Source organism: Thalassophryne amazonica, chromosome 2 (assembly GCF_902500255.1).
Source record: "Thalassophryne amazonica chromosome 2, fThaAma1.1, whole genome shotgun sequence".
NCBI classification, from domain to species: domain Eukaryota; kingdom Metazoa; phylum Chordata; class Actinopteri; order Batrachoidiformes; family Batrachoididae; genus Thalassophryne; species Thalassophryne amazonica.
Genome location: NC_047104.1, coordinates 105,590,797 through 105,610,157, shown reverse-complemented (window position 1 = coordinate 105,610,157; position 19,361 = coordinate 105,590,797). Strand labels below are relative to the sequence as shown.

At 41.2% G+C, this 19,361-nt stretch overlaps 1 protein-coding gene across 1 annotated transcript in view; it reads right to left on the bottom strand.

Annotated features, from left to right (window-relative positions):
• The window catches only part of pde3b (phosphodiesterase 3B), a 292,910-nt gene that overhangs the window by 87,795 nt on the left and 185,754 nt on the right, over nucleotides 1–19,361 (bottom strand). Inside the window, exons 3-4 of the mRNA XM_034191148.1 lie at nucleotides 2,734–2,982; nucleotides 1,071–1,225 (exon numbers count right to left, since the gene is read on the bottom strand). Of these exons, the coding sequence (XP_034047039.1) occupies nucleotides 1,071–1,225; nucleotides 2,734–2,982 (404 nt within the window). The remainder of the gene's footprint in view (nucleotides 1–1,070; nucleotides 1,226–2,733; nucleotides 2,983–19,361) is intronic.

Sequence of the window (19,361 nt, the reverse complement as noted above, 5' to 3'; positions counted from 1 at the left end):
ACTTGGTGTCAGCAATCAAACTGAATGTGGTGCAGCAGGGTTTAATTGTACGCGCGCTTCTTCCTCTGCTGGACTGGAGGAGGTGCAGAGATGTCTGGCTGCATGTGAGTTTCCTCTCGCTCCTCTGGTTCCTCTGGCTCAGACTCATTCTCCCGCTCATCGGTTACAACAGCAGGTGGAACACCTGCAGGAGCTTCCTGAGGAGCTTCAGCAGGAACTGTGGAACAACATTTGGAGCCGAGTTTAATTGTGCACACGTGATAGAAAACTGATTCGTCATGGCGCTCAGTGAAATGTGACGCCGCATTGCAAGTCGTGTGAAAACTTGACAGTTTCCGTGTCACTTCGTAATAACGCGTGACAGTTTGGGCTCCAAGAACCATCACAGGAACCACTACGAATGTTGTCACATTCTATTAAGGATCAATACTCATCAAGACGGATCAACACACTCAGTTGCGACCTCCACGACGTGAGACGAAATGAGGTTGGTGTGTGACATTCGTGGAAGATTTTTTGACAGGCAAAAACATGCTCCACGAATATCAAGAATATCACGCACCAACACGCACTATTAAGAAACTTAATCAGATGCGTTAAGTCACGTTATGAATGTCAGGAATGTGTCACGAATGACAGAAAAATGACATTCGTAACGCGTCTTGCTTATGTGTAAACACACCTTAACACAGTCAAGACTATTCTATATATTAATCCTATTAGATCAACCAATAATCTGCACCACTTTTTTTTTTTAACCAAAATTGGAGCAATTTTAAGTTCTGACCCCTGTACAAACTGAAATTGACCTTTGTCACCATTCTAAATGTTTTTACTCCATAACTCCATAACATTCAATCACAGACAGTCCAAACTATACCTTTCTGGAACATTTATGTTCAGACAAATAATGTGGTACAGCTTTCAACATGATTGGAACATTTTTTAATTTTGCCGCCTATTGAAAATGCAAATCTTTTTTCAAAAGAGTAATGTAAATTTGTTGAGGGAATGGATTTTCATAGGTGTACAGTCAAAGGATTTCAGCTTGATTTGTGCTGTGATGGTACCTGGTCAAGTTTAGGTCTGGTTGAGACCTCTTGCCAATGGGTCGCTCCCAGCGTGAAGAGGTAGAGTCCAGAGGAGGTAGTGCAGAGGAGGAGGAGGAGGAGGTGGAACTCCGCCTTGGCTGTGGAGTGGGGAGGCTGTTTCTGCTGCTTAAACCCTGATGATGAAAGGGAACTCTTCATCTACGCACATTTCATACATCACAAAGCCTCCATGATTTCTCATGCAAACGTATCATGCTAAGTTACCCCTTTTTTTAAATTCATTGTTAGCTGAATATTCACATCCTAGTGTCTCATGTTCAGTTCACAACCACTGTGTTTTCACACAATACTGATTATAACTGCTGGTGCAAAACCCATTGTTGACTGACTAAGAAACCACCTAGTGACTGAAAGCATATCACAGGTGGAAAAATTCATACGTCAACTGATTGCCGTTGTTATAAATTATATTCTTCCATGCTGTATCAGCATTTGTAGAAACAATAAGGATACACAAATACAGTATATTTTGTGCAGATGTGAGCATAAAATTGGAATGTAATAGCATATACATGGACTTTAGTCAAATACTTCAATAAACCAAGTACCAAGTAGGTGAACTCAAATGTCTGGCTTAAGTGTTACTTGTCCAATGCCAGTGTTTTGGGAAGTGTTAATAATATTTTTGCATGCAACAGTTTAACCTAAATTTATTTTAATTTTTAAATATTGACATAAATAACACTTACGAACAATACGGTGAAATATGGCATTAAATCTGGTGCCTTTTAGTGTGTGTGTATGGTTTGTGGTGAATCACTGTGCATGCTGACTAAAACTTGTTACATGGCCCTCCAAAATACCTGCTACTGCTATATTCAGTACTGCCCTATGGGCAAGATTTTATGCCATATTTTCCTGAGTATAAGTCACACTAGACTATAAGCCCCACCTGTCAAAAACTGCCTTTTGATGAGGAAAAACATATACAAGTCATACTGTAGTACATTCTTTTTTTCTGTATCATCTGTTTAATTTGAAATTTTTGTGCACTGTTGTAGTGTACTTTTATTATTAGCATTTATTCTTCTATTATTAGAGTTTATTTTGTTTAATGCTTTGATTCCCAAAAAGCCCTATATAAATATAGTTATTAACATTGCTATTATTAGTAATAATGGCGTGGTTTTTCAATATATAAGTCGGAATGCAGTATAAATTGGAGGACCTCCCAAACTAAAAAAAAACAAAACAAAAAAAAAACAAGAGTTATACTCCGGAAAATACGGTACTCTAAAAGACAATATTCTGGAACATCCTAGAGGTGAGTGTCTAGGCTTGTGGTTCTCAAGCTGAATCAGCTTGTGGAAGAGCAGGAAGAAATGGAAAATGTGTAAATTAGGTGGCACTTGAGGACCAGGTTGAGAACCACTGGTCTGGACTAGAAGCTAAAGTGGTGGAATTAAGACCAGAGGATCCTCAGTTAGATACCTCATCAGACCAAAAAAATCAGTAAGGTCCCAAGGTCCTTAATCACCAAGTTACTCCTGAGGGCCCTGACCTGTGTGTGCATGTGTAAAATTCATCACTGTAAAAGTTGTGACACTGGATAGAAAAGCCCTATAGAAATGAGGTCCATTTATGGTAAGTGTAGTTCTCAGGGCGACTTAGTTATAACCACCTTTATGGATTTCCTTTCACTTCTTTCCACAGAGTCATCCACCTCATCGCAAGGGTAGAAACCTGGAAAGGGGGTGAAAGGGTTGACCCTGGGGCGGCAAGACCCTGAGAAAGTCCCCATGAGGCTGGAGATGCTGCGCAGAGCAGAGACAGTGTGTGGAGACAGAGACGAGTCCATCAGCAGGTCTGACACCAGGTTTCTGGCCTCATTGATGATAGAAAGATCTACACCATTTCCACTCACTGCACCCTGTAATACAAAACAAAGACTAATGAAACAAACAGCAGAAGCCCTGTGCAACCTCACTGACACACAGTTTAGACAGAAATGCACATTCACACTGACGACTTTACTGCCCTGTAACGATGCTTTAAGCTTGATGTTGATGAGTCAACAGTCAATCAATCAATCAATCAACTTTTTTCTTATATAGCGCCAAATCACAACAAACAGTTGCCCCAAGGCGCTCCATATTGTAAGGCAAGGCCATACAATAATTATGAAAAACCCCAACGGTCAAAACGACCCCCTATGAGCAAGCACTTGGCCACAGTGGGAAGGAAAAACTCCCTTTTAACAGGAAGAAACCTCCAGCAGAACCAGGCTCAGGGAGGGGCAGTCTTCTGCTGAGACTGGTTGGGGCTGAGGGAAAGAACCAGGAAAAAGACATGCCGAGAAGGGGAGCAGAGATCGATCACTAATGATTAAATGCAGAGTGATGCATACGGAGCAAAAAGAGAAAGAAACAGTGCATCATGGGAACCCCCCCACAGTCTACGTCTAAAGCAACATAACCAAGGGATGGTCCAGGGTCTCCCGATCCAGCCCTAACTATAAGCCTTAGCGAAAAGGAAAGTTTTAAGCCTAATCTTACAAGTAGAGAGGGTATCTGTCTCCCTGATCTGAATTGGGAGCTGGTTCCACAGGAGAGGAGCCTGAAAGCTGAAGGCTCTGCCTCCCATTCTACTCTTACAAACCCTAGGAACTACAAGTAAGCCCGCAGTCTGAGAGCGAAGCGCTCTAATGGGGTAATATGGTACTACGAGGTCCCTAAGATAAGATGGGACCTGATTATTCAAAACCTTATAAGTAAGAAGAAGAATTTTAAATTCTATTCTAGAATTAACAGGAAGCCAATGAAGAGAGGCCAACACGGGTGAGATATGCTCTCTCCTGCTAGTCCCCGTCAGTACTCTAGCTGCAGCATTCTGAACCAACTGAAGGCTTTTTAGGGAACTTTTAGGACAACCTGATAATAATGAATTACAATAGGCCAGCCTAGAGGAAATAAATGCATGAATTAGTTTTTCAGCATCACTCTGAGACAAGACCTTTCTGATTTTAGAGATATTGCGTAAATGCAAAAAGGCAGTCCTACATATTTGTTTAATATGCGCTTTGAATGACATATCCTGATCAAAAATGACTCCAAGATTTCTCACAGTATTACTAGAGATCAGGGAAATGCCATCCAGAGTAACGATCTGGTTAGACACCATGCTTCTAAGATTTGTGGGGCCAAGTACAATAACTTCAGTTTTATCTGAGTTTAAAAACAGGAAATTAGAGGTCATCCATGTCTTTATGTCTGTAAGACAATCCTGCAGTTTAGCTAATTGGTGTGTATCCTCTGGCTTCATGGATAGATAAAGCTGGGTATCATCTGCGTAACAATGAAAATTTAAGCAATACCGTCTAATAATACTGCCCAAGGGAAGCATGTATAAAGTGAATAAAATTGGTCCTAGCACAGAACCTTGTGGAACTCCACAATCAACTCCAGTCTGTGAAGAAGATTCCCCATTTACATGAACAAACTGTAATCTATTAGACAAATATGATTCAAACCACCGCAGCGCAGTGCCTTTAATACCTATGACATGCTCTAATCTCTGTAATAAAATTTTATGGTCAACAGTATCAAAAGCAGCACTGAGGTCCAACAGAACAAGCACAGAGATAAGTCCACTGTCCGAAGCCATAAGAAGATCATTTGTAACCTTCACTAATGCTGTTTCTGTACTATGATGAATTCTAAAACCTGACTGAAACTCTTCAAATAGACCATTCCTCTGCAGGTGATCAGTTAGCTGTTTTACAACTACCCTCTCAAGAATCTTTGAGAGAAAAGGAAGGTTGGAGATTGGCCTATAATTAGCTAAGATAGCTGGATCAAGTGATGGCTTTTTAAGTAATGGTTTAATTACTGCCACCTTAAAGGCCTGTGGTACATAACCAACTAACAAAGATAGATTGATCATATTTAAGATTGAAGCATTAAATAATGGTATGACTTCCTTGAGCAGCCTGGCAGGAATGGGGTCCAATAAACATGTTGATGGTTTGGATGAAGTAACTAATGAAAATAACTCAGACAGAACAATCGGAGAGAAAGAGTCTAACCAAATACCGGCATCACTGAAAGCAGCCAAAGATAACGATACATCTTTGGGATGGTTATGAGTAATTTTTTCTCTAATAGTCAAAATTTTGTTAGCAAAGAAAGTCATGAAGTCATTACTAGTTAAAGTTAATGGAATACTCAGCTCAATAGAGCTCTGACTCTTTGTCAGCCTGGCTACAGTGCTGAAAAGAAACCTGGGGTTGTTCTTATTTTCTTCAATTAGTGATGAGTAGAAAGATGTCCTAGCTTTACGGAGGGCTTTTTTATAGAGCAACAAACTCTTTTTCCAGGCTAAGTGAAGATCTTCTAAATTAGTGAGACGCCATTTCCTCTCCAACTTACGGGTTATCTGCTTTAAGCTACGAGTTTGTGAGTTATACCACGGAGTCAGACACTTCTGATTTAAAGCTCTCTTTTTCAGAGGAGCTACAGCATCCAAAGTTGTCTTCAATGAGGATGTAAAACTATTGACGAGATACTCTAACTCCCTTACAGAGTTTAGGTAGCTACTCTGCTCTGTGTTGGTATATGACATTAGAGAACATAAAGAAGGAATCATATCCTTAAACCTAGTTACAGCGCTTTCTGAAAGACTTCTAGTGTAATGAAACTTATTCCCCACTGCAGGGTAGTCCATCAGGGTAAATGTAAATGTTATTAAAAAATGATCAGACAGAAGGGAGTTTTCAGGGAATACTGTTAAGTCTTCTATTTCCATACCATAAGTCAGAACAAGATCTAAAATATGATTAAAGTGGTGGGTGGACTCATTTACTTTTTGAGCAAAGCCAATAGAGTCTAATAATAGATTAAATGCAGTGTTGAGGCTGTCATTCTCAGCATCTGTGTGGATGTTAAAATCGCCCACTATAATTATCTTATCTGAGCTAAGCACTAAGTCAGACAAAAGGTCTGAAAATTCACAGAGAAACTCACAGTAACGACCAGGTGGACGATAGATAATAACAAATAAAACTGGTTTTTGGGACTTCCAATTTGGATGGACAAGACTAAGAGACAAGCTTTCAAATGAATTAAAGCTCTGTCTAGGTTTTTGATTAATTAATAAGCTGGAATGGAAGATTGCTGCTAATCCTCCGCCCCGGCCCGTGCTACGAGCATTCTGACAGTTAGTGTGACTCGGGGGTGTTGACTCATTTAAACTAACATATTCATCCTGCTGTAACCAGGTTTCTGTTAGGCAGAATAAATCAATACGTTGATCAATTATTATATCATTTACCAACAGGGACTTAGAAGAGAGAGACCTAATGTTTAATAGACCACATTTAACTGTTTTAGTCTGTGGTGCAATTGAAGGTGCTATATTATTTTTTCTTTTTGAATTTTTATGCTTAAATAGATTTTTGCTGGTTATTGGTGGTCTGGGAGCAGGCACCGTCTCTACGGGGATGGGGTAATGAGAGGATGGCAGGGGGAGAGAAGCTGCAGAGAGGTGTATAAGACCACAGCTCTGCCTCCTGGTCCCAACGCTGGACAGTCACAGTTTGGAGGATCCAAAAAAATTGGCCAGATTTCTAGAAATGAGAGCTGCTCCCTCTAAAGTGGGATGGATGCCGTCTCTCCTAACAAGACCAGGTTTTCCCCAGAAGCTTTGCCAATTATCAATGAAGCCCACCTCATTTTTTGGACACCACTCAGACAGCCAGCAATTCAAGGAGAACATGCGGCTAAACATGTCACTCCCGGTCTGATTGGGGAGGGGCCCAGAGAAAACAACAGAGTCCGACATTGTTTTTGCAAAGTTACACACCGATTTAATGTTAATTTTAGTGACCTCCGATTGGCGTAACCGAGTGTCATTACTGCCGACGTGAATTACAATCTTACCAAATTTACGCTTAGCCTTAGCCAGCAATTTCAAATGTCCTTCGATGTCGCCTGCTCTGGCCCCCGGAAGACAATTGACAATGGTTGCTGGTGTCGCCAACTTCACACTTCTCAAAACAGAGTCGCCAATAACCAGAGTTTGATCCTCGGCGAGTGTATCGTCGAGTGGGGAAAAACGGTTAGAGATGTGAACGGGTTGACGGTGTACACGGGGCTTCTGTTTAGGGCTACGCTTCCTCCTCACAGTCACCCAGTCAGCCTGCTTTCCCGACTGCACGGGATCTGCCAGGGGGGAACTAACGGCGGCTAAGCTACCTTGGTCCGCACCGACTACAGGGGCCTGGCTAGCTGTAGAATTTTCCACGGTGCGGAGCCGAGCCTCCAATTCGCCCAGCCTGGCCTCCAAAGCTACGAATAAGCTGCACTTATTACAAGTACCATTACTGCTAAAGGAGGCCGAGGAATAACTAAACATTTCACACCCAAAGCAGAAAAGTACGGGAGAGACAGGAGAAGCCGCCATGCTTATGTTCTATGTCACTGTTCTATGTATTGTGTAATTCTGAGTTTACTTCCCCATTCTGAGTTATATTTACTGTGCTGTCAAATATGACCATGAAGTCATCACCATGTTTGTCCTGCAGATACTGGCTTAACTTCACTTGTCAACTGATGCTCACATGAGGCACATCCATCCATACATCCATTTTCTATAATTCCAATTAAAGTTTATCGGGGGGAGGGGGGCTGGAGCCTATCTCAGCAGTCATAGGGCATGAGGTGGGGTACACCCTGGACAGTACGCCAATCTGTCGCAGGGCCACAGATAGACAGACAAACACATTCACACCCGCGCACACACCTATGGTCAATTTAAAATATCAAATTCACCTAACCTGCATGTCTTTGGAAGTGGGAGAAAGCAAGAGCGCCCAGAGAGAACCCATGCCGGCATGACATAAGGGACATGTCTATGGGATATTACATAGGCCAGTGGTGTCCAAAGACATTCCAGAAAGGGCCAAAAGGGTATACATTTTCTTTGCAAACAATGACACCAGCAGGTGAGTTCACTGACAAAATCATCCCATCTGCACAAAGTGATGTTAATGTACATACATCTGTGTACCAGGGGTGAAAGGGGCTATGAAAGGGGACACAGACAAGTGACTTAGCAATAGCAGAGATTTTACATTCACACTTGAGTTTTGTTCCTTAGAATTTCTGTAATCACTCTGTTCAGGCACACTATATTATAAATACATTCTGATATCATGTCTTTTGTGTCACGTTGTAGATTAATAAATAAACTGACATTGGCCCATTGTTTTATTATTAGTGGGATGAGAGTGTGTGAGAGAGAGACAGTGTTGCACCGTCTTGGACACAAAACCAAGATGCGCAGAGTGCAAACAACAATAAATCACTTAAAATAAACATTACTGCCAGACAGGGCTCATTTATGAAGTCGACAGTTTAATTAAGAAGTCACTTGGACTGCACACTCGGTAGTTTGCTTCAAAACACAAGAGAGAAACTGAAAGAGAGAGATAGAGAGAGAAAGAAACAGGGAGACTGAGAGAAGAACAGCTTGTACAAACAGCAGGTCACGTCAAAACTGTATGAAGTTCTCTGAAAAACCAGACGCTTGTTCTAAACAGTGTGTCATTTTCTCTGAAGTTACTACAGTAGTGCTTGTATGCCAAATTCCTGACAAATCATCCATTTTTTGTTCACACTTAACCCATGTGGAAGAGTTGCATTTTTGTTAGTAGGTCAGAGGTGAAAAGAAAGACAACTTTTAAGTTCTCGTCACTCTGTCTTCTATTCACACAAAACACCAAAGCTCAGTATTATCAGATAACATCCATTTTTCAAACCAAATGTGAACAGGGCTAATGTTGTACCAACACAGAGCAGGCGACGCCTCACTAAGACTGGCCTGGGTGTAGAAACAAAAGCCTTGCTTTGATGACACCTTTTGAATAGGTTGTGGACGCTGTCAGTAGTTCAGGAGAAACAACAGACAGCTTACACTAAGCCAAACTACCAACTGAGTTATCCGTCACAACTGACATACTTGCTGTCAAAAATCTGCCCAGGTTGTAGATTATGTTGATTAATAGATCAAATTAATCTTGCCAGCCTACCCAGACGTAGCCTTGCAGCATCAAAGCCATGTGAATGTAAGTTCAGTGCATCTGGAAAGTATTCACAGCGTTTCACTTTTTCCACATTTTATATACCAGCCTTATTACAAAATGGAGTAAATTTTTTTTTTTTTTTCCATCAAAATTCTACTCACAACACCCCATAATGACAACAGGAAGGTTTTTTCTTTTTTGAAATATTTGCAAATTTATTAAAAATAAAAATTAAGGAATCACATAAGTATTGACACCCTTTGCTCAATACTTTGTTGATGTACCTTTGGCAGAAATTATAGCCTCAAGTCTTGAAAATGATGCCAAAAGCTTGGCTCACATATTTTTAGGCAGTTTTGCCCATTCCTCTTTGCAGGACCTCTCAAGCTCCATCAGATTAACATCACTTTGAGCCAGTGGCGGTCCTAGAGTGATTTATTCCCCGGGCGAAACCCCCTGCGTGCCCCCCCCCCCCCCGCGCGCGTGCGCACACTGACGTGGCCACCACCTCCGTCCCACCACCCATGAAAACACTAACTTCGTCCAGAACACCCACAATCCCACAAATTAACTCACAACAGCTATTTTCAAGAACAAATTTCCAGTTTTAATGTCTACTGCAATAACAAACACAAAGATAAACAATAATTACTTCAATAAAGTTTTGAACATAAAAAAACAAAAGACTCAGTGACTTCACATTACAACTATGTACAGTACAGGTATTTAAGAAAGCACAACTGCACTACAGCACCACCTGATGGTCAAAAGTTTGCACCAGTCATTCAGTTTTACCAACAGAGTGCACTTTGCATTATCATAGAGTACCATTCACCATAATGAACAAGACTTAAACCTCCATTAAAGTCGCACCATATAAATAACAAAAGAAGTTAATCTGTATATTACAGAATACCATGAAGTGACAAAAAATGTACAAAAAAACCTATACATTAAAGTGGCAAAAATGGTAAAGCGCAATCATGTATCATAAATAAATGAACTAACGACGATACCCATTACTGTACACATAAGAAGAAATAACAAACACTATTGTGTATCATAAGTAACAAGAAGCAACAAGTGAAGAAGTTAACACTCTTTAAAGGCAAAAATGGCAAACCACAATAATTTGTCATAAATAACAAGAAGTGCAAAAGGTAAGAGGAAAACAGTCTATATACAAAAGTTTGCAGGAGGGCATCAGTGCTCACTATCCATGATGTGAAATTCCATCGAGTAGGAGCATTTCTGGGCAACCTTGAGCAGCCTGCAGACTCAAGAAAAGACATCCTCTTTGTGGATTTTGAGAAAAATGTGGCAAACCCAGAGAGTGATGCAAAACATATTCTGCACTCAGATAAGCATTTAGCCCCCTGAGACAGAACCAGGTTTAGTCTGTGTGCATAGCAATGCACAAACATTGCACTGGGGGCTGTTGCTTTAACTTTGGCCTGCAAACCATTGAGAGTTGAAGCCATGACAGCAGCCACGGCTTCTTCGTAAGGAAGACTATCAAATGGCTTTGCCAAAATCCGGTCCACAACATTCAAATTGTCTGCCATTATGTGCAGCTTGCTACCTAGGTAGCTCGCTAGCTGGGACTGGCGCGAGGCTAGTGTGAAGTGTGATGGTTTGTGACGGTTGAGGGGCTCAGCAGCACCCGCTGCTCGGTAGGGACAGAAACTGCGATAGAAGTCAGAAAGAGTGATAGAAGTCAGTCTCCAAACACAAGCAGCTACAAAAAAAACACACCAGAAATAGAAGCTCGATTTGTCGCTAGTCGTTTTTAACAAAGAAAATGTCGCTAAGAGGATTAGAAAAGTCTCCGGTTCAACTCAGAACAGAATGAAAATTAAAAAATGCTCCCACGGATGTTTACACCAAAATCAAAAGGGATTCAGCCTCAGACAGACCATCCAATCATCATGCAGAAGCTGAGCGTCCAGGCCAGCTGAGGCCAGCCCACTGCCCCATAGACCCCCAAACACGCTGAGCGTCCGATGGGCGGGACAAAGTCCAGCATTTATCCAATGACTCGTCTCATTTTGCTGCAGTCTTTGCTTCGCTATTAAACTCTGTGGACGCTCAGCGTCCACACTGTTTAAAGCACTGTGAAGCTGCGGGAATACGTAAATCAATACATACCTTTTTCCTTTGCTCGTTTCTCCTTTTCTTCTCTCTTTTTCTTTCGAAATTGGGCACCTGATGGCTTTGATCGTTTCCTATCCATGATTATGTCTTACTCCGTTTCGACCACCTCCTCGTCCAAACATTGAATGATTCCCTCCTCCCCCTGCACAAACTCTGCACTTTGCAGCATTGCTCACCTAACGCGAGAGGTGAGATGGGGGGGCGCTCTGCCGTAACGTAACCACGAACTCCCCCGTCAGGACAACCCCCCTCACCCCGTTTTTTTTTTTTTTTCCCACTGCACGCTCCTGCCCCCCCCGCGATGCCGCCCCAGGCGGCTGCCCGGTTGGCCCGCCTCCAGGACCGCCCCTGCTTTGAGCAGATGGAATCAGTTAATCAGTGAAATCACCTGGTGGAGCGGGTGGTTGCAAAGAAAACCTGCACCCTCTTGGCCCTTTCTGGAATCAGTTTGAGACCTCTGCTCAAGATAATCCTGTCTCGGAGGTCTACAGGCAATTCCTTTGACTTCATGCTTGGTTTGTGCTCTGACATGCACAGTCAACTGTGGGACCTTATATGTAGACAGGTGTGTGTCTTTCCAAATCATTTCCAATCAACTGAATTTACACCAGGTGGATTCAATTAAGCTGTAGAAACATCTCAAGGATGATCAGTGGAAACACGATGCACCTGAGCTCAATTTTGAGCTTCATAGCAAAGGCTGTGAATACTTATGAGTGATTTCTTAGTTTTTATTATTATTATTATTATTATTATTTTTAATAAGAAAAACTTACAAAAATCTAAAAATAAAACCTTTTTTTCATATTGTTATTATGGGATATTGTGTGTAGAATTCTGAGAGGAAAAAAAATTTATTTCATCCATTTGTGAATGAGGCTGTAACAACAAAATGTGGAAAAAGTGAAGTGCTGCGCATACGTTACAGATGCACTTTAAGTTCCTTCAGCTTCTCTCATGTTTTTCATTCTGGGTTGCCAAAGGAAATCCGAGGTGCATTTGCTAGTTGAACTGGCACAAGTTTTATATCGTATGCCCTTCCTGACGCAACTCCACATTACATGAAGACCGGACAGGCGTGACGGTTTGAACCTGGAACGTTCTGCACAGGAAACAAGCACACTAACCACCCCCTGCCTCAAAGCTATATGAATGCTATATCAATTATTATTGTCATGTGAATACGATCAAATCTGGTAGACTTCGGGTCAATTTAAAATGGATTTTGAGGTAAACTCTGCAATATGATTTTTCTTTTTCTTTTTGTTTCTTTTTCTTTTCTTTTTTTAAATTGTCGCTGATTCTCCAATCAGGATGTTGGACATCTTCAGTGTCAGAATTGGGGTGATCTGGCAAACCAGCTGTGAACAGCCAAAAGAGCCCCAACTCTTGAGCTTTGGAGATGGTATTCAGTTAGTCTGAGCGTTAAAGTTTTGTTGAGCCTCATATCCTCATCCTGAACATTGCCACCCTTGTCCCCCAACATAGTGATGTTCCTCGGGAGCGAAGTGTAGCTTGATAGATTTCCTCAAAAGCTGCACTGATAAATTAGCTGTGCGCCCTTTTCATGCATAGATCAAAACTCTGATTGGATTTGACCAGAATCAGTCCAATAAAGTGTTTTTGATTAGTTGGTATGGGATAAATTAAACATGATTCACTAAGAAGCATGAGCTTCCTTTCGCATCCTTTGTGAGGTGGAGCAAGCAACCAGTGTTTGCTGCTGGTGGGATCAGTGCAAAGCGCTGTGGATTTTTAACAACACCTACTGTGTTTGAACAACCATGGACAACAACTGTCCACTGTGAGGTGCGTGTGTTCGATTGCTGTACTTATGCGGACATAAATAACATATATCGCTGTGGCAACAAGCTGCAGTGATTAGCTGCAGCGAGCAAGCGTGCACACGGAGTGGACCCTGACAGCCTTCCAGGTTGAAACGGACTGTCAGACCATAACATGCAGCGGGTGATCTGACTATCACGTCACCCACATGAGCTTTGTTCCACATGACGCACTGTCAGTCCTGCGGTGTGCCATCCACAAGACACGTGTGTCGGACAGGACATGCGCCAGTAGATGTGGACATGATGAGACAAGCAAATTGCTTCTCATTCATGTCATTTCATGACACCAGCCCAGGACCTCCACATCCAGCATGTTCACCTCCAAGATTGTCTGAGACCAGCCACTCAGACAGCTGCTGAAACAATCGGTTTGCATAACCAAAGAATTTCTGCACAAACTGTCAGAAACCGTCTCAGGGAAGCTCATCTGCATGCTCATCGTCCTCATCGGGGTCTCGACCTGACTCCAGTTCATCGTCGCAACTTCGCACAGCCATTGAAGAGGAGTGGACCAACATTCCACAGGCCACAATTGACAACCTGATCAACTCTATGCGAAGGAGATGTGTTGCACTGCATGAGGCAAATGGTGGTCACACCAGATACTGACTGGTATCCCCCCCCCAATAAAACAAAACTGCACCTTTCAGAGTGGCCTTTTATTGTGGAACCGGTTGTGAGGCTGGTTGGATGTACTGCCAAATTCTCTGAAACGCCTTTGGAGACGGCTTATGGTAGAGAAATGAACATTCAATACACGAGCAACAGCTCTGGTTGACATTCCTGCTGTCAGCATGCCAATTGCACGCTCCCTCAAATCTTGCGACATCTGTGGCATTGTGCTGTGTGATAAAACTGCACCTTTCAGAGTGGCCTTTTATTGTGGGCAGTCTAAGGCACACCTGTGCACTAATCATGGTGTCTAATCAGCATCTTGATATGGCACACCTGTGAGGTGGGATGGATTATCTCAGCAAAGGAGAAGTGCTCACTATCACAGATTTAGACTGGTTTGTGAACAATATTTGAGGGAAATGGTGATATTGTGTATGTGGAAAAAGTTTTAGATCTTTGAGTTCATCTCATACAAAATGGGAGCAAAACCAAAAGTGTTGCGTTTATATTTTTGTTGAGTATATATCTAACCTTGGCAGTAACTAAGTTTTACAGACCTATGAGACAGCGGTCTCACCATAGGTTGCTTAAACTAAATTCATCAAAACATATGAACTTATTTTCTTGAAATTCTACAATATTCTTAACATTTTAGTCCTGTCTCAGCTCAGACAGTGCCATATGGTAGAGGTGCAATGTATTCTCATTGCAAGAAGCCCTGCTTGCATCAACTCTATTCTCAGCTAGGAGATCAACATTTGAAGACCTAATCCTGCTAAAGGTTCCATTTCCATACCACTGCACATTCCTGGTGATAGATATATCTGTTTCAGAAATAGATCTAAACTCTCATGACATACACCATGTTTTCAAAAATACCTCTACAGCACCACGGTGAAGGTCTTTGTAAAAAAATAATAATAATCGCAAAAAATACAGGAGATGCAAAAATATAAATACAATCTCATTAATTGACATATATTTGGCATTAGAAAGATATGTTTTTCATTGAGCTAGGAAGAAAATCTTTTGAGAATATGTTTTGTTTACACAGGGCAGTATTTATTTTCACGCATTCAGCTTCTGATATGGCTGGCTGTCTACTTTGTAACATAAGCACGCTGTATTTACCAAAAGATAAAAATTGATTATTTTGTGTATTAACATATTATGTTCACAATGTTTGTGTGAAATATCAAAATTTTACCATGAATAATTTGGAGTAGTCAAGTATTAGAAGTTCCGATTTTGGCTCCAATGTCTAAATTTTGTTGTGATTTTCAACTTTACTTGTTTGTGATTTGGCAATGATTTTCTTACACAAATTGCAATGAAATACCTAAAAACTAGAGTTTTGAAATTTCAAATATGGTTTGTGAGTTCCATGCAAACTTTTTGGGTGCCTATATACAGTAGTGTTTAGAATAATAGTAGTGCTATGTGACTAAAAAGATTAATCCAGGTTTTGAGTATATTTCTTATTGTTACATGGGAAACAAGGTACCAGTAGATTCAGTAGATTGTCACAAATCCAACAAGACCAAGCATTCATGATATGCACACTCTTAAGGCTATGAAATTGGGCTATTAGTAAAAAAGCAGAAAAGGGGGTGTTCAAAATAATAGTAGTGTGGCATTCAGTCAGTGAGTTTGTCAATTTTGTGGAACAAACAGGTGTGAATCAGGTGTACCCTTAAGGATGAAGCCAGCACCTGTTGAACATGCTTTTCTCTTTGAAAGCCTGAGGAAAATGGGACGTTCAAAACATTGTTCAGAAGAACAGCGTAGTTTGATTAAAAAGTTGATTGGAGAGGGGAAAACTTATACGCAGTGCAAAAAATGATAGGTTCTTCATCTACAATGATCTCCAATGCTTTAAAATGGACAAATGCGTGGAAGAAAATGGAAAACATCCATCAAAATGGATAGAAGAATAACCAGAATGGCAAAGACTCACCCATCGATCAACTCCAGGATGATCAAAGACAGTCTGGAGTTACCTGTAAGTGCTGTGACAGTTAGAAGACGCCTGTGTGAAGCTAATTTATTTGCAAGAATCCCCCGCAAAGTCCCTCTGTTAAATAAAAGACATGTGCAGAAGAGGTTACAATTTGCCAAAGAACACATCAACTGGCCTAAAGAGAAATGGAGGAATATTTTGTGGACTGATGAGAGTAAAATTGTTCTTTTTGGGTCCAAAGGCCGCAGACAGTTTGTGAGACGACCCCCAAACTCTGAATTCAAGCCACAGTTCACAGTGAAGACAGTGAAGCATGGTGGTGCAAACATCATGATATGGGCATGTTTCTCCTACTATGGTGTTGGGCCTATATATCACATACCAGGTATCATGGATCAGTTTGGATATGTCAAAATACTTGAAGAGGCCATGCCTTTGAAATGGGTGTTTCAACAAGACAATGACCCCAAGCACACTAGTAAACGAGCAAAATCTTGGTTCCAAACCAACAAAATTAATGCCTCGCAGATGTGAAGAAATCACGAAAAACTGTGGTCATACAATTAAATACTAGTTTAGTGATTCACAGGATTGCTAAAAAAGCAATTTGAACATAATAGTTTTGAGTTTGTAGCGTCAACAGCAGATGCTACTATTATTGTGAACACCCTCTTTTCTACTTTTCTACTAATAGCCCAAATTCATAGCCTTAAGAGTGTGCATATCATGAATGCTTGGTCTTGTTGGATTTGTGAGAATGTACTGAATCTACTGGTACCTTGTTTCCCATGTAACAATAAGAAATATACTCAAAACCTGGATTAATCTTTTTAGTCACATAGCACTACTATTATTCTGAACACTACTGTAAATAGAAAATGTATAACAGGGCAAAATAGGTGGCACTGTCCAAAATTTTCAACTCAAAAAAACAGCAACTTCATGCGATTTTCACCATATATCAGTACTTTTTTCAACAACAACAACATATTTTCATGACTACAGAAAGGTTATAGATCAAAACCCAACTATTTTCTGCTAATAATGCCACAAAAATGAAACAGATATCTAAAAAATTGTTTTCCTGAGATTTTTTTTAATGCCCATGTCAGTAAAATGTAACTCAATGCTTGAAGCGCTCTCTCTCTCTCTCTCTCTCTCTCTCTCTCTGTCTCTCTCTCTCTCTCTCTCTGAAGATGAAGCTTCCTCTTGGTAGAATGGCTCTGCAACATTGCACGTTGCTGTGTTGCTTCCTGGTTGGAAATATTTTATACTACAAACACCAACAGCCAGTGCTCCTGACTGGTCAGCAACAGTCAGTGTTTTGAAACTTCTCCACAAGTGCTGTGAGCTGTTCTGCTAGCTGGCTGCAGAAATCCCCCCTCCGTCAGCCAGCAGAGCAGCTCACAGCGCTTGTGGAGATGTTTCAAAACACACAGACTCCTGGCTCCTGGATCGGAAGAGTCAGCACGTTGTATCGGGAATTTCCGATAACATGAATTACATTGATATCCGAACCCGATCCAGATATTGGATCAGATTGGCCGCATTCCTCCAGATAATGTAAAGTAAGTACTCCGTGTCGCCGAGCCAATCCAAGGTGGGTCTGTATGTTGATTTGGCACAAGTTTTATGCCGGACGCCCTTCCTGACACAACTTCACATTACACAGAGAAATGTGGCAGGGGTGGGGTTTGAACCAGGAACCTTCTGCACTGAAACCAAGCGCAACATTCTAATCCTTTATTATTGACAACAGGCACTGAGACTGGCCGCGCACACATTTTCAGCTCATATATCGCTGGAAAAGGCCCACTGTTTTTATGATGAGGGGGCCTTTGGCCCATTGTCATTTTTACCTAGAAACATCCCTACAACAGGGGCTTTGCAGCCAAAGGGGCCTGCTCTCTTATTTGGAAACCATTTTGTGCTGCCAAGTGTGGCTGAAACGATTTCTCGAGCAACTCATGTACTTATATACAGGTGAGCCCCGTTAACTCACGTGAGTTGGAGTCCACAAAATTGGACCGCAAGTTATCTGAAACAACGAGTTCATGAAGTTTACCAGAAAACTTAAAGTCAGCTTACCTTTCTATATCATAATAGTTCTAACCATTTGAAGCATAATTCCTTCCTAGATGGTGATGATTTCTTCATCTAGAGTGGGTTCGGGATCTTTTCTTCCTCCAACAGCTGCTGCATGTCAGCAATGCTTCATCAGTGTGGAAAATTAATGACGATTCAAAGTTTTTTCAAAGACTCTTTAGATCCTTACTGTCGGTTCAGATTGGGCCGGAATTTGTACACGTGCCCGCCACACACTGCTGACGCGCAGCAGCCGGAGGAGGAAGAAGAAATCATCATCCAGAATCGTCCTGATCACACTGATCACATTGACTTTTATAGGTAGTCTAAATTTTCGGGGTCCACAACTTGACCTCCAGTAACGCCTAATCACGACTTACACATGCGTGTTAACAGAGCTCGCATTTACATTTAGTTAACTGCATGTTTCTTAATCTTCAATCCAAGCTGCTTCTTAATGTTTGCAATTGTTTTTTTGTTTTTTTTTTAATTTAAAACATAGGGTGGCACGGTGGATTAGTGATTAGCACTGTTGTCTCACAGCAAGAAGGTCATAGGATCGCTTCTCGTTTGGACCTTTCTGTGTGGAGTTTGCATGGGTTCCCTCCAGGGGCCCCCACTTCCAGACATGCATGTGGGGTGAAATGGAAATTTTAAATTGGCCATAGGTGTGCATGAATGTGTCTGTCTTCACGTGGCCCTGGAATAGACTGGTGTCCAGTCCAGGGTCCACCCTGCCTTTTGCCCGATGACTGCTGGGATAGGCTCCAACATCCCTGTGACTCTTGACTGGAGTAAGTAGGTGTAGAAAAGAAAGATTAAAACACCCAGTCAATGAATCCAGTTCACAAAGCGGAACAAGGCAACGATTGATATTAGCATTTAATTTAAAGTGCAGGTACAGTGTCTGTTTTCAGATCACTGCTGGGAACTGCAATCAATGCTATTATGACTGCTAGTCGCGATGGAGGCTAGTAAAGAATGTACGTGAATTATGGCTATAAGTGCTAGTTAAGAACAAAAAAAATATGGTGACATGTTATGATATGTGCTGAAGTTAGTTACATTTTGTCAGGAAAATTCACAAAATAAAATGCTGCAGTTGATTTATGAAAGTCTCAGCCCACTTCATTCATGTTATTATGACAGTCACAAACCTACTCACCTTGAAATCAGTCCATAAACACCCCAGAAAGCAAAATATCAGGTTGTGTATATAGCAACTGAAACCTGCAGTGAGGCAAATAAGTATTTGATCTGCTGTCAATTTTGCAAGTTTTCCCACCTACAGAGAACGGAGAGGTCTGTAATTTTTTATCATAGGAACACTTCAACTGTGAGAGACAGAATAAAAAATTCTGAAAATCACCTTGTATGATTTTTTTAAATAATTAAATTGCATTTTATTGCATGAAACAAGTATTTGATAAAATAGAAAAACAGATCTTAATATTTTGTACAGAAACCTTTGTTTGCAATTACAGAGGTCAGACATTTCTTGTAGTTCTTGACCAAATTTGCACACTGCAGCAGTGATGTTGGTCCACTCCTCCATACAGATCTTCGAG